The following is a 20,607-nucleotide window of genomic DNA, read 5'->3' as shown; positions in this document are numbered from 1 at the left end:
CATTCTTTCGTCTCACTTATCTCCCTGAAGTTGCCAACCATCTCTTTTTTTCCTTCTATAACCCCAACGTCCTCAGTATTTTCTTAAGTATTTATATCATCAGTAAGTAACTTATATAGTCAGTAATAGCATTTGTCCCTATCAATCTTCTTCAAATTTCATCTAAGAGGTTAAAACAAAAAGTTGCTTCTCAGTCCTTATTCCTGAAATCTCTGTAGTTTTATTTTTTCCATATGTCAAAAACAGGTTTCATATTTTCTCTTTAAAAACTTTACAGCTCCAAATTCTCTTACTTAAAGGTATCATTTTCTGACCAATCCCAAATTGCATCGTTAATATTTTTTTTCTTTTTAACCCACAATAGTTTGTTACCAAAAGCTATCCATTATACCTTCACTGAAGTATAGTTTAGGTGCACTCATTCACTCGTTCTGTAATGTCCCCTCCTACCCTGTCTACCTACCCTATAACTCCTGGATATCCTAAAAAGCTTAATTCAGAAGGCACCTCCTCTTTCCTGTGGCTCCCAAAGTACTACATGTATTTTCCAGCTTTGATCAAATCAGTCTCTGGTACAATTAATTGCCCAGGCGTCTGTCTTTCCTAGTATATTGTGTGGTGTCTTCCCTAGGATCTATCAGAAAAGGGATCATGTCTTAATCATATTTATATTCTGGTTCCTGGCACAGTATTTGCTTATAGTAAACACACAATGGCTACTGGCTTGAATAATAGCTATGTTCATTGATTGCCTCCCATATGTCAGCTTCTGAACACATGCTCCCATTTAACCCTTGCCACAGCCCTGCAAGATGGGCTGTTACTGCCTAGTGTGACAGAACCAGGACTGGAAGGTCTGCTTAACTTAGAAGTCCTTGATGTTATTATATAGGCTGCGTTTGAAAAGGGGAACCAAAGTCTTCCTTGGAGCCTACTTTCCCACCCAGTGGGATGCATAAGGATTATACAAACAAAAGCAACAAACCTAGTCAACAACAGTAAGGTCCCCCAAACGCCCAACCTCAAAAAGAAGGGCTATATCCTCCTTATTAACATGCATAGCCTCCTGTCTGGTTGTAAATGCATTGTTGAATGAAGGAATGAATCAATTCAAGTAAATTATCTGATCATGTTAGCCCATGCTTAAAACCCTTGGTAGCTTTCAATTATTCCTAGGATAAAATCTACAAAATTTAACCTGGCCAAAAGCCCCGTATGACTTGGGCCCTGATAGCTCACCAGCCGCCTCTCCCCGCTCTCCCCTGCTCTCCCCAGCCGCCTCTCCCCGCTCTCCCCTGCTCTCCGCTGCTACTCACACTCTTGGCAGTGGCATCCTTTAGGTTCTCACATGAGAACTTGTTTCTTTAGGCCACACGCCTGTGCGTACACCTGGAGTCCTCATCTCATTCTTCACCTGGCTAATTCCTAGTCACTTGTCAGAGCTCAGCATCAAAGAAATGTCCTCAAAGAAGGAACCTGTGCATCTTGCACTGGGTCAGGTTCCCTCATATTCTCGCAGAGCACATTATCCATTAAAGCGCTAACTCCGTAAGTGAATACATGATCTAAGAGCTTTTCTGAGTTCAAGGCTGTAAGTTAGTATCTCAGGCAGGTGACTTGTTTACATGTGTGCATGCTATGAAAGAAAAGGTTTTCAGCAAAGGTCTCCTTGATGAATGATGCATTCTAGAGATAAACAAAGCACCTTAGGGCTGTTGTTGCCTTCCATGTGGGGCCTGAGAAGAAGTACCTCCACATATACCTCTTAAGAGCAGTTAAATTCTTGAAAATAGGTTTACTCTCAATACAAAACGTTGCCTTTTGTTTACAGGGTTCATGAACTATTACCTCTCTCTCGGAGGTTCACTTCTAGACCTGGATGAAACCTGCTTCTGTTCGGGCCCCACGGCTTGCTGTGAGGACTCAGCCCCTTTGCTCCTGTCTGGTTGTGCGCTGGGAGGAGCTGTGTCCTGGGAGGAGGCAGCTGCGGTGCTCAGGGGTGTCTGAGACCGTGATCGTTCTTGGAGCCGTGCCTTCTTTTCTCTTGGTACCTCCGAACCAGCACTCGTAGCTGTATCACTTAAGGTTCCATCCTGACTGGGCTGCTGAGGGCCGCTTCCAAAGAACCACGCCCCAGATTTGGTTAAGATTTCTTGTTGCTTTCGACATAAATTGCATACCCACATAACCTATTTAAAGAAGAGAAAACAATATAAATTTTCTGTGCCATTTGCAAATTTCTTTCTAGCACATGAAAATATCTTTTAAGGAAAAGAAGAATGCTTGTCATCTTTATACTTATCCTTGCAAATTTCTTATGAACATGATCCTTGCACAAGTCACAGTCAAGTACACGAAGGCCTAGACTGGCAGCCATCTGAAACCATGGCACCTCTAGGTTACCAGAGTAGAGTTTTTTCCTAGTGTTCTAACCCTGCGATGCTGAGTTTCCTCTTACCAGGTATCCATCACATTTTGTATGACTGAATCTGAAGTTTCATTTAAAATATATGTTAGTAAAAATGTTCTAAGTGGGGTTTGATTAATGAGAAAAATGTAAAGAGCCATAGAATTAATATTTATGTACATAAACCTCAGTGTCTCAAAGGATGTAGAAAATTGTCTTCTCAAAACTTATGCATTATTAAAGCCAATATGAAAAGATATTCATATGGAACAAACAGTAAAAGGTAGACACAAAAGAAAAGGTCAAGCTGTATATCTTCTCTAGCTTATTAGTAATACACTAACCTCAGGTTGATATTACGCTATAAAAGTTTCCAAGCACATATTTACTAAAGCAATAAATTTTGGGCTGGGTTTATTCATATGAGACTAGTCCGATACCATTCCCACCAGAGATACTATTTGGAACAGTCATCTAGGAACATATCCACTGATAAATTAGAAGATGTTTTACCACTTAAAATGAATCTATGCATCAGCTCTCCTCTTGGTGACAATTAAAATGAACGTAATAATGAGGACAACGATGACTACAGAAATGATAAATAATAGCAGCAACACCTAGTAGACAGAGCGAAAATAGGTGCCTACAGCCCCCTGGGCCTTCTTCTCCTACATCTCCAGTCCCCCTGCTTTGTGGTGTAATTCCACCTCCCTGCCTCAGTTGCTTTCCTCTGAACACACTTCAGGTTTCCTTTGTACTTCAGAAACAGTACCCACAGGAAACTCACCAAACTCTAGGCCCTTATTTTCACAAATAAGACTCAGTCAACAATTACTCAAAAATATCACAAAAGGATGAATCAATCCCAGATATATTAAGTGAGAAACAATACTAAGATAGTAAAAGATGAAGCCCTGTTTACCGGCAAAAAGAAGAAAATGTACTACTAAAAACATTTTGATGAATAGAAGAAAAACTACAACGATAGCTATAAAATAAGATAAAAGATAAAGTGGGAATAAGAAAAAGAGGGAGAAAAATAATATATTTTTAACAAGGGAAAGTTCATCTGCATGAACTGTTAAGAACTGTTGCTTTCCAAGCAAGAAAACTCAAATGAATTCATAATATGGGAAAACCAAGACTTAGAAAGGGTTACTATAAAAAGTTTAAGATCGACACAACTTATTAATTCATTCCTCTACACTTCCTCAGGTCATCAAATGAAGTGAACTAGATTCACAGAAGCAGTTAGTTGAATTCCCATCTGCTGAGATGTTAAACAAGGTAAACAGTTCATTTCATAACCCTATAACAAAATAAAGGAATCATGGAACATCTGTAATTTAAAACACTTCCCAAATGAGGCAATAGTGTGCACAATGTATCGCGATCTCTTTAGGTCAAAGATAAGGTCCCTCAGAAATTCTGATTGATCATAGTCTTATCAAGGATAACATTATAAAGGCAGTATCTCCGGGCCAGGACTTTATGCCAATGGTACTGATTATCCTCAGCCCAGACCCTGGATGGGGACAGGTGATACACTTCCTCACTGGTTGCCTCTTTAGCTGACAAAACAGTAATGAAAAGGTCTGAAGTCACACAGTTCAAAGAGATGGGTGAGAATCTTTGACTATTTTATATCACTAAGTAGACACTGAATTTGTAGGGGAAGTGGAGTCCACACTGAATGTGAGCTGGACACAAGGCCCAATCTCACAACCCTGAGATCATGACCTGAGCTGAAACCAAGAGTTGGATGCTTAACCCACTGAGCCACCCAGTTGTTTTGTATTTGTAAGTGTCATAAAAATGGGCCAATGAAAAGTAATTGCCAGATATGGGCAAGTTCCAAATTTTGAATATGTGCAGAATTGCCACAGGAGTGATAAAAGCAAACAAAATATAGTTATTATTAAAATATTATTACAATTAAATACCGAAATTCATTTAATTTCATTTCAAATTGATTCAAAAGGTTACTTACAGTTAGTAACTGCAAGTAACTACTTCAATATTTTCAAAATACTATTTATTTGTTTAAGTCTGGATGTTTCATTAATTTTGCCTATTTTTAACACAGGAAAAAAATTTCCTATGCTTTATCTCCTTGTGCACACATTTTAAGATTTATATTTCAAAATTAATTATAAGTGTGGTCAACCTATAATCTGAAATCAAAATTAACTATAAAAATAAAAATACTTTTTATTGAAATACTATCTCCCAATCTCTACCATTAGTTATATAAATTACTCTTGCCACAGAGTTTGCAAATAAAAAACTCTTTATAGATGTGGTAAGGAAAATAGATGACAATACAATAGAACATTTGTTGTACCTTTCAACTCAGTTCATATCAAACATTTCAGGCATGTATAAAAATTAGTCAAATGGTTGCTGAGAAGCAACACAGTTACGCATTTTTTACAGATTCTCTTTTTGAATTTAGTATCAAGTATTATGCTTGCCTACAACCATAGCTAATCCAAAAAGTGGGAAAGGGAGCCTTTCTTAACTGATTTTTTTTAAAGGACAAGACACAAATATTTCTACAAAAAATTTTAATTTACTTAAAATAAACACACACACACACACACACACACACACACCCCTTTTTAAAGACTGCACCATGCAGGATTATACCCTGATTAAATATCCTGGGATGTGTTCCAAACTAATCTAAACCAAAGCAAGTCCGTGTAATACCTTATCTTAACAATTTACAGATGTTAAGCAACCAAATACAAATTTTAATGAAAGATTATTGTGATGGAACATGGCTCCTGAAACTCAATGCCATGCATCAGAAAAATGAACATCTGAAGATTTTATTTAGAACTTTTGCACTAACAGCATTTTAAATTCCATTTAAGGAATCCTTAATAAATACAGTAGACTATTTTATGGCAGAAAAATGATATTCAGATGGAAGAAATACTTTATATTTGCCTTCACATGAAATGTTTACAGATCCAGACACACAGAGCAGAAGAAATGTGCCTTAGATTTACTTTCAATGATATTACTAAGGTGATTCATGACAATGAGGTACAGAATTCCTGTATTAACACAAATGTGTTGCTTATAAAAATCCATCTGAGGTATTAGTATTGCAACATAAAGAATAAATGTAAGCATGAAGATTTTTTAAAAAGAGATCAAGTGTGATAATATTGACTTTTATTTAATCAGTATTCAAAGACAGTTATACTACCATTTTGAAAAACATGAAAAAGAAAACAGAATATTCGGCTTTATTATAGATGCTGCATTTTCCGAGTGCTTATACTCATTTTCCTTACTTTCTCTATTCAGTGAAGGCACTCACTCTAGCAGAAGCTGGGGACAAAATGATCAAGGTGATTTTTCAACTTTTTTTTTTTTTAAGATTTTATTTATTTATTTGACAGAGAGAGACAGCCAGTGAGAGAGGGAACACAAGCAGGGGGAGTGGGAGAGGAAGAAGCAGGCTCCCAGGGGGAGGAGCCTGATGTGGGGCTCAATCCCAGATCACCGGGATCACGCCCTGAGCTGAAGGCAGAGGCTTAACGACTGAGCCACCCAGGCGCCCCTGATATTTCAACTTTTTTGACAGTAGTAGATTAGATAGTAGAAAATAATTGATAAGTAACTAGGTGAAAATGAGAGTTCTCTTTGGTGCTTGTTTCAGTATGTGTGTGTGTATATGTGTGTGTGTTTCTCCTAGTCTTTTGTTATTTTTGTTACTATTTCACGGGTTTATGTTTTTCCTTTTGAAAGTTTATAAAATACATGAGCAAAGAAGTGACCTGATATAAATTAGGTTTTAACAGGGTCCCTCTGGTTGTTGTGTTGAGTTAAGCATGAAATGTAGGGAATCGATTGTGGAATTTTTGTGAACCGAATTCTAATATTGCTATTCTTATTCTCTTTTGGTTCATCTTTGACAGATATGTTTCCCTATCCTTAGGTTATCTACTTGCATAATTTTGTTGGAGGCACATTTCTTTTTATATATAGCATAAGACTGAACTGTATTTTTTTCTTCAATCCAAGAATCTCTGTGTTTTAGGGCACTCAAATATACACCAATTCTTATTTTCTATGTCCTGACTAACATTATAATATGTTCCTTCATTAGGACATAAGATAAGGTATAAGATGTTTCTCCATTCATGGGAAGTCAATGCACACACCTGCACTCCGGATACCAACCCTTCTGCTCAGTGAGGACTTCATTCCATCACTGCCCCCTTCATTTTCAAAGTCTTCAACCTTGCCTTCTCTATTACTCCTTCCATCTTAGCATATAACTATTAAAGCATATGAAATAATCAAAACTTTTCTTTGAACTTATTCTCTCTCTAATCACTTTTTCTCTATCCTCTTTAAAATCAAGCTACCTAAAAAAAAAAAGAAAGAAAGAAAGAAAGAAAAAAGAAAACGAAAAGAAAATTGAGCTACCTGATAAAGGAACCTAAATTAATACCCTCTCCACTTCCTTATATCCCCTTTATTTCTCAACACTATGACTCTAGTCCCCACAGCTGTATTTAGTTCTTTCACAGACATTAGTGATCTCTTCCATAGTGCTAATTTTACTTATAGACACTGAATATATGGAATTTATGACTACGCATCTTTTTTGGTTTCTGGATATTAATGATAATTTTCTGTTCTGGTCTAATCTGACTTGCATTACCTCCTCTCATACTCCTCAATAAAAATTTCTCCTCTTCACTCTCTTATTAAATGTGAATGTTACACAGAGCTCCATTTTTGCTTCTCCGCATTTCTTACTCCAATAGATTCCATGTCACATGGAAACAGGATTTCCATATTTTTATCACAATCCCTTCTGAAAAATATTTCTCAGAAGGCTTATATGATAAATGAGTATTTATTTAATAAGTTATATTGATGACTACTACACTAACACAGCATTTCCATTATAAAAATGCAAAAAAGAAACTAAATGAATGAGATTTAACAAGCAAATAGTACTTTAATTTCATTTTGTATCCAAACAGACTATCCTATACTATAAGCTTTAGACTTTAAAATCTTAATCTCTAGCTCAGGCATCTAGTAAAATATCCAAAACCATATTACTCTCTTAACTACTACACATGGCCACTTGAATGTAACACAGGAGCCTCAAACTTAAAACATACCAAACAGAAGTGATTATGCTTTCCACAAAACTTGCTCTTGTCCTGTATTGTTTCTCTCAGTTAATAGTACCACCACCCACATAGTAAACCAAACAATTAATCTGAGGATGATCCTGGCCTACTCTCTCCCTAATGCTCCATCAAATCTTAACTCTGATTTCTGAATATCATGATTCAAATTTGCTTTCTTATGTCTATTCCCACGGTACTGACTTATTTGAGGTCATGATCTCTTCATATCAAGATTTCAATAACTGATACCCTAACAGATTTTCCACCTCCTCTTATTGTCCCTGCAATAAATCTTCCAACCCATTTTCACATCTTCCAAAATTTAAATTTGACAAAATCACTGCCTGTATTCAAGACATAATTATAACTCTTGTTTAGCATACTGTGGTTCTTTCCTACTTTTTCAACCTTATCAACAGCTGTTACCCACATATACTCCATTCTCTGGTTTTCTGAACATTGTGCAACTCCTAGAATTTGTTTCAGATGTTTAGCTAAATGACCTTGTTTAAAGGTTCACCCCATATCTAAATGGATCATATACATTTTATAACATCTGCATTTTTCACATCTGGTACAGTACTTCATATATTCATTGATGATATAAAATTTTCGTATGTATCTTATCTCACATAGTAATGTATTATGAAGAAGACCAACAAAATTGTTGTGTGTACATTCAAAGCAATCTCTATCAAAATACTGTCAGCTTTTCTCACAGACCTAGAACAAATAATTCTAAAATTTGTATGGAATCAGAAAAGACCCCGAATAGACAAAAGAATGTTGAAAAAGAAAACCAAAGTTGGTGGCATCACACTTCTGGACTTCAAGCTATATTATAAAGCTGTAATCATCAAGACAGTATGGTACTGGCACAAAAACAGACACATAGATAATGGAACAGAATAGAGAACCCAGAAATGGACTCTCAATTCTATGGTCAACTAATCTTCCACAAAGCAGTAAAGAATATCCAATGGAAAAAAGTCTCTTCAACAAATGGTTTTGAGAAAATTGGACAGCCACATGCAGAGGAATGAAACTGGACCATTTCCTTACACCATAAACAAAAGTAGGCTCAAAATGGATGAAAGACCTAAATGTGAGACAGAAATCCTTCAAAATCCTAGAGGAGAACATAGGCAGCAACCTCTGTGACCTTGGGTGCAGCAACTTCTTGCAAAACGTGTCTCCAAAGGGAAGGGAAACAAAGGCAAGATGAACTATTGGGACTTCATCAAGATAAAAAGCTTTTGCACAGCAAAAGAAACAGTCATCAAAACCAAAAGACAACTAACAGAAGGGGAGAAGACATTTGCAAATGTCTTAACAGATAAAGGACTAGTATCTAAAATCTATAGAGAAGTTATCAAACTCAACACCCAAAGAACAAATAATCCTGTCAAGAAATGGGCAGAAGACATAAACAAATATTTCTCCACAGAAGACATACAAATGGCCAACAGACACATGTAAAAATGCTCAACTTCACTCAGCATCAGGGAAATACAAATCAAATCCACAATGAAATACTACCTCAAACTGGTCAGAATGGCTAAAATTAACAAGTCAGGAAACAACAGATGTTGGAGAGGATGTGGAGAAAGGGGAACGCTCTTACACTGTTGGTGGGAATGCAAGCTGGTGCAGCCGCTCTGACAAACAGTATGAAGGTTTCTCAAAAAGTTGAAAATAGAGTTACCGTAAGACCCAGCAATTGCACTACTAGGTATTTATCCCAAAGATACAAATGTACTGATCTGAAGGGGCACCTGTACCCCAGTGTTTATAGCAGCAATGTTCACAATAGCCAAACTATGGAAAGAGCCCAGATGTCCATCAACAGATGAATAGATAAAATAGATGTGATATATATATCTATATATACATACATATATATAATGGAATACTACTCAGCCATCAAAAAGAGAAATCTTGCCATTTGCAATGATGTAGATGGAACTAGAGGGTATTATGTTAAGTGAAATAAGTCAATCAGAGAAAGACAATTATCATATGATCTCGCTCATATGTGGAATTTAAGAAACAAAATAGAGGATCATAGGGGAAGGGAGGGAAAAATAAAACAAGACGAAATCAGAGAGGAAGACAAAGAGACTCTTAATCATAGTAAACAAACTGAGGGTTGCAGGAGGGGAGGTGGGCGGGGGATGTGCTAAATGGGTGATGGGTATTAAGGAGGGCACTTGTAATGAGTACTTGATGTTTTATGTAAGTGATGAATCACTAAATTCTACTCCTGAAACCAATATTACACTATATGTTAACTAACTAGAATTTAAATAAAAACTTTAAACATTAAAAAAAAGATAAAAAATACATGTGTAATTCTTTATGGTCAAAAATATTTTATTCTGGCTTGTAAGTTTTGTGTAGTACCATGCTAGTAACCCAGAAATAGGTATAGCTGGAACTTTATAAGTCTTTATCCAAATACTAAACTCCTCTTGCTCAAGGTAAGACTTTAGAAGGCCTGATAGAGAATAGCTATTGGGACCATTAAGCTGAACAAACAATTTAAATATTCTTTTCAAGTCAAATGGAATACCCACCAAGATAGAGCACAGGTTGGCCATTAAAAAACAACAACAACAACAAAAAAAACTCAATACATTTAGAGAACTGATATCACATAGCATATATTCTCTGATCCAAATTCAATAAAATTAGGGGTGAGTTGGTGGCTAAGTTGGTTAAGCATCTGCCCTTGGCTCAGGTCATGATCTCAGGGTCCTGGGATCGAGCCCTGCATGAGGCTCCCTGCTCAACGGGAATTCTGCTTCTCCCTCTCCCTGGCTCCCACTTGTGCTCTCTCTCCTTCTCCCTCTCTCTCAAGTAAGTAAAACCTTTAAAAAAAAAGAAAAAAAGAAAAGGAAGTTTGTACCCTTAATTTTTTTTACCTCTTTCACCCATGTATCCCCCCTCCTCCCTTTTAGTAACCACCTATCTGTTCTATTTAAGACTTTGGGGTTCTTTTGTCTCTGTTTTCTTTTGTTTCTTCATTTGTTTTGTTTCTTAAATTTCACATACGAATGAGATCATATAGTATTTAACTTAGCATCATACCCTCTAGGTCCATCCATGTTGTTGCAAATGGCAAGATCTCATTCTTTTTTATGGCTGGGAAATATTACATTGTATATAAATACCACCCCCTCTTTATTCATTTATTTATTGAGGAACACTTGGCTTGCTTCCATATTTGGCTATTGTAAATAATGCTCAGTAAACATAGGAATGCATATATCTTTCCAAATTATTGTTTTCATTTCCTTTGGGTAAATACCCAGTAATAGAGTTACTGGATCATATGGTATTTCTATTTTTAATTTTTTTGAGGAACCTCCATACTGTTTTACACAGTGACTACACCAATTTGCATTCCCACCAACAGTGCACAAAGATTCCTTTTTCTCCACATCCTCACCAACATATGTTTTCTTGTCTTTTTGATTCTAGCCATTCTCACAGGTATAAGGTAATATTGTGGTTTTGATTTGAATTTCCCTGATGATGAGTGATGTTGAGCATCTTTTCATGTGTCTGTTGACCATCTGTATGTCTTTATTGGAAAAATGCCTATTTAGGTCATTGGCCCATTTTTAATCAGATTATTTGTTTTCTTGATGTTGAGTTACAAAAGTTCTTTATGTATTTTAGATAATAACCCCTTATCAGATTTATCATTTGCAAATATTTTCTTCCATTCAGAAGGCTGTCTTTTTGTTTTATGGTTGCCTTTGTTGTGCAAAACCTTTTTATTTTGGTGTAGTACCAATAGTTTAATTATGCTTTTATTTCCGTTACTTAAGGAGATATACCAGAAAAATATTTCTATAGCTGATGTTAAAGAAACTTCTGCCTATATTTTCTTCTAAAAGTTTTATTGCTCAGGTTTCACATTTAGGTCTTCAATCCATTTCAAGTGTATTTTTATGCACGGTGTATGAAAATGGTCTAGTCTCATTATTTCACATGTAGCTGTCTATTTTTCCCAGCACTATTTATTGAAGGGACTGTCTTTTCTCCATTGTATATTCTTGCCTCCTTTGTCAAAAATTGATAGTATAAGTGTCGGTTTATTTCTGGGCTCCCTATTCTGTTTCATTGATTTACCCACCTATTTGTGTGTGTGTGTGTGTGTGTGTGTGTGTGTGTGTGTGTGTGTGTGTCAGTACCAAACTATTTTAATTACTACATCTCTGCAGTATATCTTGAAATCTGGAATGGTAATACCTCCAGCTTTGTTCTTTCTCAAGATTGCTTTGGCTATTTGGGGTCTTTAGTGGTTCCACACAAATTCTAGGATTATTTGTTTCAATTCTGTGAAAAACGCTATTGGCATTTTGATAGAGACTGCATTAAATCTATAGATCGATTTGGGCAGTAAGGGCATTTTAATAATATTGGTTTGTCCAATCCATGAGCATGGAATATTTTTCCATTTGTTTATGTTGTCTTCACTTTCATCAATGTTTTATAGTTTTTAGAGTGCAGATCTTTCACCTCCTTGGTTAAATTTACTCCTGGGTATTTTAGCATTTTTGATGCAATTATAAATGGGAATATTTTCTTAATTTCTCTTTCTGCTACATCATTATTAGTGTTTTAATGTCTGTATATTAATTCTGTATCCTGCAACATTACTGAATTCATTTATCAGTTCTAGTGGTTTTTTGGTGGAGACTTGAGGGTTTTCTATACATAGTATCAGGTAATCTACAAATAGTGAGTTTTACTTCTTCCTTAACAATTTGGATGTCTCTTATTTCTTTTTCTTGTCTGATTGCTGCAGCTAGGACTTCTAGTACTATGTTTAATAAAAATGGTGAGAGTGGACATTCCTGTCTTATTCCTGATACTGGAGGAAAAGCTCTCAGTTTTTCACCATGAGTATGATGTTAGCTGTGAGGTTTTCACATGTGGCCTTTATTATGCTGGGTTATGTTCCCTCTAAATCTACTTTATTGAGAGTTTTTACCAGGAATGGATGTTGTTCTTTATCAAATGTTTTTTCTGCATTTATTGAGAGGACCATATGGTTTTTATCCTTTCTTTTGTTAATATGATGTATCACATTAATTGATTTGTGAATGTTGAACCATTCTTTCATCCCTGAAATAAATGTTACTTGATCTTGGTGAATGATTTTTTTAGTGTATTTTTAAATTCATTTTGCAATATTTTGTTGAGGATTTTTACATCAGTGTTCATCAGAGATATTGGCCTGAAGTTTTCTTTTTTTGTAGTGTCTTTGTCTGGTTTGGGTATCAGGGTAATGCTGGCCTCATAGAATGAATTTGGAAGCTCTCCTTCCCCTTCTATTTCCAGAGTAAAGAATAGGTATTAACTCTTCTTTATTTGTTTGTTAGAATTCACCTATGATGCCTTCTGCTCCAGGACTTTTGTTTGTTGCGAGTTTTTAAATTACTGACTAAATTTTTTTTTTTTAGATTTTTTAATTTTGTTATATTTCATTACCACCAATCAGTATTTCAAATTTTCTATATCTTTCTGATTCAGTTTTGAGAGATTTTATGTTTCTAAGAATTTATCCATCTTTTCTAGGCTCCCCAATTTGTTGGCATATAATTTTTCATAATATTCTCTTATAATCCTTTGTACTTCTGTTGTGTCAATTGTTATTTCTCCTCTTCCATTTCTGATTTTATTTATTTGAGTCCTCTCTCTTTTCCATGGTGGATCTGGCTTAAGGTTTGTCAATTTTGTTTATCTTCTCAATGAACCAGCTCCTGGTTTCACTGCTCTTTTGTATAGGCTTTTTAGTCTCTATTGCATTTGTTTCTGTTCTAATATTTTTATTTCCTTCTTTCTACTAGCTTTTGGCTTTGTTTTTTTTTTTTTTCTTTTTCTGGCTCCTTTAGCAATAAGGTTAGATTGTTTATTTAAGATTTTTCTTGTTTCTTAAAGTAGGCTTGTATTCCTATAAAATTCCATTTTAGTTCTGTTCTGATTTTGCTGCATCCCAAAGATTTTGGACCATTGTCTTTTCCTTTCTTTTGTCTCCATGTATTTTTAATTTCCTTTTTGATTCCTTGGTTATCCCAGTCATTGTTTAGTAACATGCTATTTAGCCTCCAAGTATATGTGTTCTGTCCAGACTTTTTTCTTGTAATTGATTTAAAGTTCCATACAACTTTAGAAAAGATGCATGACATGATTTGGGTCTTCTTGGGTTTATTGAGACTTGTTTTGTGGCCTAATATGCAATCTATCCTGAAGAATGTACCATGTGCACTTGGAAATAATGCGTATTCCACCGTTTTTAGATGGAATGTTCTTTATATGTCTGTTAGGCCCATCTGGTCTAATATACCATTCAAAGCCATTGTTTCTTTGTTGATTTTCTGTCCAGATGATCTATCCATTGATGTAAGTGTGATGTTAAAGTCCCCAACTATTATTGTATTACTGTCAATTTCTACCTTTAAGTGAGTTAAAAGTCAATATGGTGCTCCCATATTGAGTGTCTAGATATTTATAACTGTTATATCCTCTTGTTAAATTCATCTCTTTGTCATTGTTTAGTATCTTTTTTCTCTTGCTACAGTCTTTGTTTTGAAGTCCATTTTGTCTCATATAAATATTGCTTCCCCAGCTTTCTTCTCAATTCCATTTTCATGGTAAATATCTTTCCATCGCTTCCCTTTCAATCTGCATGTGTCTTTATGTCTGAAGTGAGTCTCTTATAAGCAGCATATAAGATGGGTCTTGCTTTTTTATCCATTTGGTTGCCCTATGTCTTTCCATTGGAGTATTTAGTCCATTTACATTTAATGTAATTACTGATAGGTATGTACTTATTGGCATTTTGTCACTTGTTTTCTGATTGTCTTTGTAGTTCTACTCTGTTCCTTCCTTCTTTTCTTGCCCTCTCCTCTTTTGGTTTGATGGCTTTCTTTATTGTTATGCTTGAATTCCTTTCTCTTTGTGTGTATATCTATTATAGGTTTTTTATTTGGGGTTACTATTTAGTTCATATATAAAAACTTATGTTTTTATTGTAGTCTATGTTATGTTGACAGTCACTTAAGTTTGAATCCATTTCAAAAGCACTAAATTTTTACTCTCCCCTCCATATTTTATGTATATTATGTCATATTTTACACCCCTTTGTGAATCCCTTGATTGATTTTTGTAGATTTCATTGATTTTACTGTTTTTGTGTTTTAACTTCCATGCTGGCTTTATAAATATTCTACCTCTATCATATATTTGCATTTAACTGTGAATTTTTTTTTCCTTTCCTCATTTTCTTACCTCTACTAATGTCCTTTTTTTACACTAAAAGACTTCCCTTTAATGTCTCTTGTAAGGTTAGTTTAGTGGTGATGAACTCCTTAACTTTTGTTTGCTTAAGAAACGCTTTATCTCTCCTTCTATTCTGAATGATAACCTTGCCAGGTAGAGTATTCTTGGTTGCAGACTTTTTCTTTTAACAATTTGAATATAGCATGCCAGTGTCTTCTGGCCTACGAAGTTTCTGCTGAAAAATCAGCTGATAGCCTTTATGGGATTTCCCTTGTATTTAACTATTTTCTTTTCTCTTGCTGCTTTTAAAATTCTCTCATTATCACTACTTTTTGCCATTTTAATTATTGTGTGTCTTGGCATGGACCTCTTTGGATTAATTTTATTAGGGACTCTCTGTGCTTCTTGGATCTGGATGTCTGTTTCCTTCCCCAGATTTGGGAAGTTTTCAGCTATTATTTCTTCAGATAAATGTTCTGCCCCCTTCTCTCTCTTTTCCTGGGAAATGTGAAATTGTTATAATGCAAAAGTTATTACCTTTGTTGATGTCACTGAGTTCCTTAGTCCATTCTCATTTTTTTATTATTTCTTTTTCTCTTTGCTGTTCAGCTTGGTTGCTTTCCATTACTCTGTCTTCCAGATTGCTGATTGTTCTTCTGCATTCTCTAATCTGCTGTTGATTCTCTCTAGTGTATTTTTTATTTCAGTTATTGAGTTCTTCATCTCGGTTTTTTTTTTTTTTAATTTTCTCTTTTTGTTGAAGGTCTGAGATCCTCCATTCTTTTCTCATGCTGAGTGAGTACTCGTGACCATTACTTTGTATGCTTTACCAGGTGTATTGCTTACCTCCGTCTTATTTAGCTCGTTTGTTATGATTTTGTCTTATTCTTTCATTTGGCAAATAGTCCTGTGTCATCATTTTGTCTAACTCTCTGTGTCTGTTTCTATGTATTAGGAAGGTCAGGTAGGTCTCTTGATCTTGAATGTAGTGGTCTTATAAAGAAGAGGTGCTGTGGTGCCCTGAGCACAATGCCCCCTAGTCATCAGAACCATGTACTCCAAGGGTGTCTCCTATGTGGGTGCATGTGGCCTACTGTTGTGGCTGAATTGTGCTTGCCTTTGGGCTAGCTAACTGTATCAGGCAGAGTTTGGTCCCTGTGCTGCTGAGGGCCTGAGTCCACCTGTCTGCACTCAGTGTCTGCTGCAGTTGCATGCACATGGAACTGCACAGCACTCTTCCTGCACTATGACCTGAGAGGCTTTCAAGTTAGTGAGTCAGCCCAGCACTCAGACCAGATGTCTGCCCTTAGCTCCTCTGTTGGGGCTGCAGTCACTCCAATCTGCAGAAGACTCTCTTACGCTGCCAGCTAAAAGCCTCTAGCGTGCTGGTGTGTGTGGTTATCTAATCCCCTCCCCAGGGCAATAGTCACTTTGGAGTGGTGCTGGTCCCTGCCAGCGCTGCTTGCAGGGTTTGTCTGGGTGAGAGCTATTTTAGAAGAATGCCAGCTGAATGGGACAGGTCTGCATGGGATATGGGGGCAGGGCATATGGTCCTAAGAGGATAGGCAGAGAGTGTTTGTGTGGGTTCCCATGTGTCCAGCTATCTAGGTTAGAGGAGGGGAAGAGAAATGGCGCCCACCAGCACTTTTGTTTTTAGAGAAGTCACATAGAGATCTGTGTCATTCCAGTTCATGTTCTGAGATTAGTAAATAAATCTCCTTCACATATACCCTGGGCACTTTTCACACTGCTACTTCTATGTGTTGGCCAGGTTATTTGTTAGGCTAGCTCTTTAAGAGCAGGGACTCAGTTTCCTGTTGCCCTCCAGCTATCTTGGAGCTAAGTCCACTGATTTTAAAGTACCCAGAGGTCCCCCATTGATTTTAAAAATTTGCAAAGTTAAGCTTCACTGGTTTTCAAAGCAAAGTGCTAAGGAGTCTTATCTTTTCAGTGGGGCTCCCCTATGCCTGGGATGGGGCCTGATCCTCTTACTTCTGCATGCTTGTGGTAGCCCTCCCTTTTGAGGTTAGTCTCTATGGAAATTTGGTTCCCAGACACACCTCTGCCCCGAGTACCCTTTTCAGTGTGGTCTCCTCTCTACAATTAACGGTAGGTCTGTTCTGCCAGTCTCTGGGTCGCCTTCAGAGTCAGTTGTGCAGATGTAATGGTTATCTCGGTGTGTCCATGGGAGGAGGTACCTCAGGATCCTCCAAGTCTACCATCTTCCTCTATCCCCCTCCTTTTAATTTTTAAAGCCCAGAATACTTCCCTAACAGGGATCCCGCCTGAACATAAACTCACATTCAGAGAATGATTATGTCCAAAAAGCCGTGTATAGACAGCCAGGGGGGTTAGTACTCAAGGTGCTGGCATGGGAGTTTTTAGAGGGTTGAGAAAAGGGGACCTTGTAGCTATAAATTTGTAAGAATGCTTGAATGGAAATTTTAATAAATTGTGAGATGGTGATTGTAGAATAGCATGAGAAATTCCTGGGGGCCACAGTCCACTTTTGTGGGGTTTACACATAGGATACCCATCGGGTTCTCATAGTGAAGAACCAAGGAAAAAATCCTCCTGTTTTTCAGAAGAAAAGCCGAACAAACTGAAAACTCTTCTTAGATCCATCAGAGAATGTTTCTTCTTTTTTTGTAATGCAAGAGCTTCACTTATGCTCTGATTGCTGAGACATCCACTTTAAAGAAGCATCCACCTCACAGATGGCTCTGTCTAATAAACACATTGCCAGCCACAGACTAGATAAAGAGCAAACCCACCACACTACCCTGAGGCTCCTTTGTCTATGAGGTTGTGGTTGATTTGGATAACTATCTGGACCGCCTGTTTTTTCTCTTCCCTTGCTTTAAATTCCTGCTGTTACGTTTGAAATACACCAACAAAGAGTGAGCCCCAGAACTCTAGGCCCTCATCCTAGACCCCAATAAAAACAAAATCCCAAGCCTGCATTGCTTTCATTCTCACTCTTGTCCTTGCCCTCATCCTCATGCTGTCTCTTTCTCCTCAATGTGTAGCCCCAGGTGTGCTATGTAATTTCCAGGACTTAAAAGTAATGTTTTCTTTTTTTTTTCAAAGTTTCCTGATACCTATTGCTAAGGGTATCTTGCAATCACTACAAGGACTGCTCCAGCCATAACAGTGGTTATAGATAGGCTAAGACTGGACACAATACCTGTAAAAGATTCACAATGGCTATATGGCTAGATTATCTGGTGCCCTCATATTGATATGACTTATTTCAATAAATGTAGATTAATGACATGTTAATTATATGTAGATACATGATTATGCATTTGTAAGAATTTTCACATTAACCAATTAACCAGTTTATTTTTTCTTTACATTCTCATAGCATATTTTTGATACATTTTTGCTTTCATATTAATGTCTAGCTTTTTTTTTCTTTTGCAGTTATCCTCCCTATTACTGCAGCTCCTTGAAAGGCAAGTCTTTATTTACTTTCAATCCTTTTAATAGACCAACCATCCTATGCTTTAGACAAAATTGATGCAAAATAAATTTCTGTTGAATTGTTCATTTCCTTTGCATTTTAGAGTTGTACAATTAATACATCCATCCATTGGTCAGTTATCAGTAAGCACAGCAATATACTGCTCTTTAGTAGGAGCCAAAAACCTCAACCAAAAGAAAAGGGAAAAGATTCTGCTTTTTGTGAAATGTGTAACTCTTTCCATATGTAATTATCTTCCCAGCTTGCAAATTTATAGCTGTTTCATCTACATGTATATATATATTATTTTCTTTCCAGGAATCAAGTAGTCTGCCAAGCAGAGACAATTCATCTCACAGAACAGCAAAGATATTATGAAACAGCATAATCACTTGCATATTCAAGTTTATAATTAATTCTATGCTTTCATTAGGTGAGAGTTATGTTTTCAACAGCATCTCCTCCTGCATCTTTTTCTTTCCTCCTGAATCTTTTATACCTAATAAGCATGCAAATAAATTCTGCCCTTTTATGCCTTGTGCGTTTCAAAATATGAACATTTAAAAAAAAGGTTTCTGTAGCATTATAACCACTTTATACAAGCAAACACATAAATGCAACTGTTATACTCATCAGATTTTCCAAAATAATACATTTAAGGAGATAGCGTTACAGATTGGCAGGCCCCATCTATAATCCTCAGTAAACTTGTATCAAAATAATTATCCCATCAAATTAAATAATTGTCGATTATATTATGTCTGTTTCCTCTCTACCCTCCTCAGAATCTTTCCTAAGTTTCCTCCAGAATATTCTCCCTTGGTACACCAAGTACACAAACCTGATTTTGTTTGACTGCAGGTGTGCTGCTGCTGTTTTTATTTGATTGGTTATATAATATAATAATGCAAGTTTTGGTTTTGTTACATAAAGTATTTTAGTAAATTTGTAAATTATTTATTTCAGTGTTTTTAGAGCTATAGAGATTAGAAAGTGGTTATGTATAATTTTCATTTATTTTTGTACTATATTTTGTTATGAGAATAATATGCTATTAAAAACTTGGGATTTTATTAGAGGTTTGGGGTGTAGTTCTTTGAAGTGTCAAAGGTCACCTCGATCCTAAGGAGAAATGTCCTTATTGGCTACTTTGGACTTAAACATATATCCTGACCCAGGTCTAGAATTTAAAGATGAAAAAAATCAATGAGTCCAACTCCCTTTTCTTGCAAACGAGTAAAAGGACTCAGAAAGGTTGTGGATTACCCAAGGTTTCACAATGCGTTTAGTCAGGAGTTTCCTACAGGGGTGGAGTGGGCGGGGAGATATATATTCCTTGCCTCCTAATTGAAGGTTCCATTAGTGCCAGTATCTCTATGAATGCTGTCACAATAACAAAACACACAACATGCAAGTAAGCACATGTCCACACACATACACATACCCATGCCAGATATACACTGCACAAGAACCTTAGAAATATCTGTCCTATAAAGCCAAAATTGGGGATACAACCAGGAACGGAACGACATAAATACATTAAAGAAATCAGAGAAAAGCATGCAGAATGATGTGGGAAATGAAGGCAAAAGAAAAAATTAAATTTCCTTATTGCCTACAGCCCATTGACAAGTCCTTGAAACAGGCAGAGTGACCCTCCTCTAGGAACTCAGCTGCCTTGATGTTGACGCTTTGCTAAGAGCAAAAGGCAATCTTAGCTTAACATTAACCCAATCGCCCCCAGGATCCTGTAAGTCTACTTTAACATGTAAAAATTCCTTTGGAAACTTCCTTTATCTCTATCCCCCTCAAGATACATGTTGGCAATCATCCTCAAGCACATGGCCCACCAACATACATCTGAAGGGTCTCGTGACTAGGGTTTTATTAGACAGTAATAAATGACCTTTTCTTAACAATAACTAGCCCCTTCAAGGTCCTGGAAACCTTGCTTCCAAAATTCCTTAGAGACTTACGCTATCCTTAACCCCCTCCTGACTTGAACGTGACGGTGACCCGTCACAACCCCAGTGCAGCTCTTTCTGTCCCCGTGCTTTAATAAAATGAAAGACGTCTCAAGAATTCTTTCCTGATCATTTGCTCCAAACCCCATTTCCACATCACAGAAGATTTAATGGAGAAGGGGATAGCATAGTGGCTAAGAACCACCTCTGTCACTTGTCAGTAGTTGTGATCCTGGGCAAGCTACCCAACCTCTCTGTGCTTCAGTTTCCTTGCCATAATATAGGCACATGGAGAGCAAA

General features: G+C 36.5%; 1 protein-coding gene across 1 annotated transcript in view; it reads right to left on the bottom strand.

Moving 5' to 3' along the window:
• RIMS1 (regulating synaptic membrane exocytosis 1) overlaps positions 1-20,607 on the bottom strand; it is a 466,474-nt gene that overhangs the window by 212,430 nt on the left and 233,437 nt on the right. The window contains exon 5 of the mRNA XM_040643616.1: positions 1,849-2,189. Within this exon, the coding sequence (XP_040499550.1) occupies positions 1,849-2,189 (341 nt within the window). The remainder of the gene's footprint in view (positions 1-1,848; positions 2,190-20,607) is intronic.

The sequence above is a fragment of the Ursus maritimus genome, unplaced genomic scaffold, assembly GCF_017311325.1.
Source record: "Ursus maritimus isolate PB19 unplaced genomic scaffold, ASM1731132v1 scaffold_29, whole genome shotgun sequence".
NCBI classification, from domain to species: Eukaryota; Metazoa; Chordata; class Mammalia; order Carnivora; family Ursidae; genus Ursus; species Ursus maritimus.
Note: the sequence above shows the minus strand (reverse complement) of the source record. Positions and strands in the feature narration are given on the sequence as shown.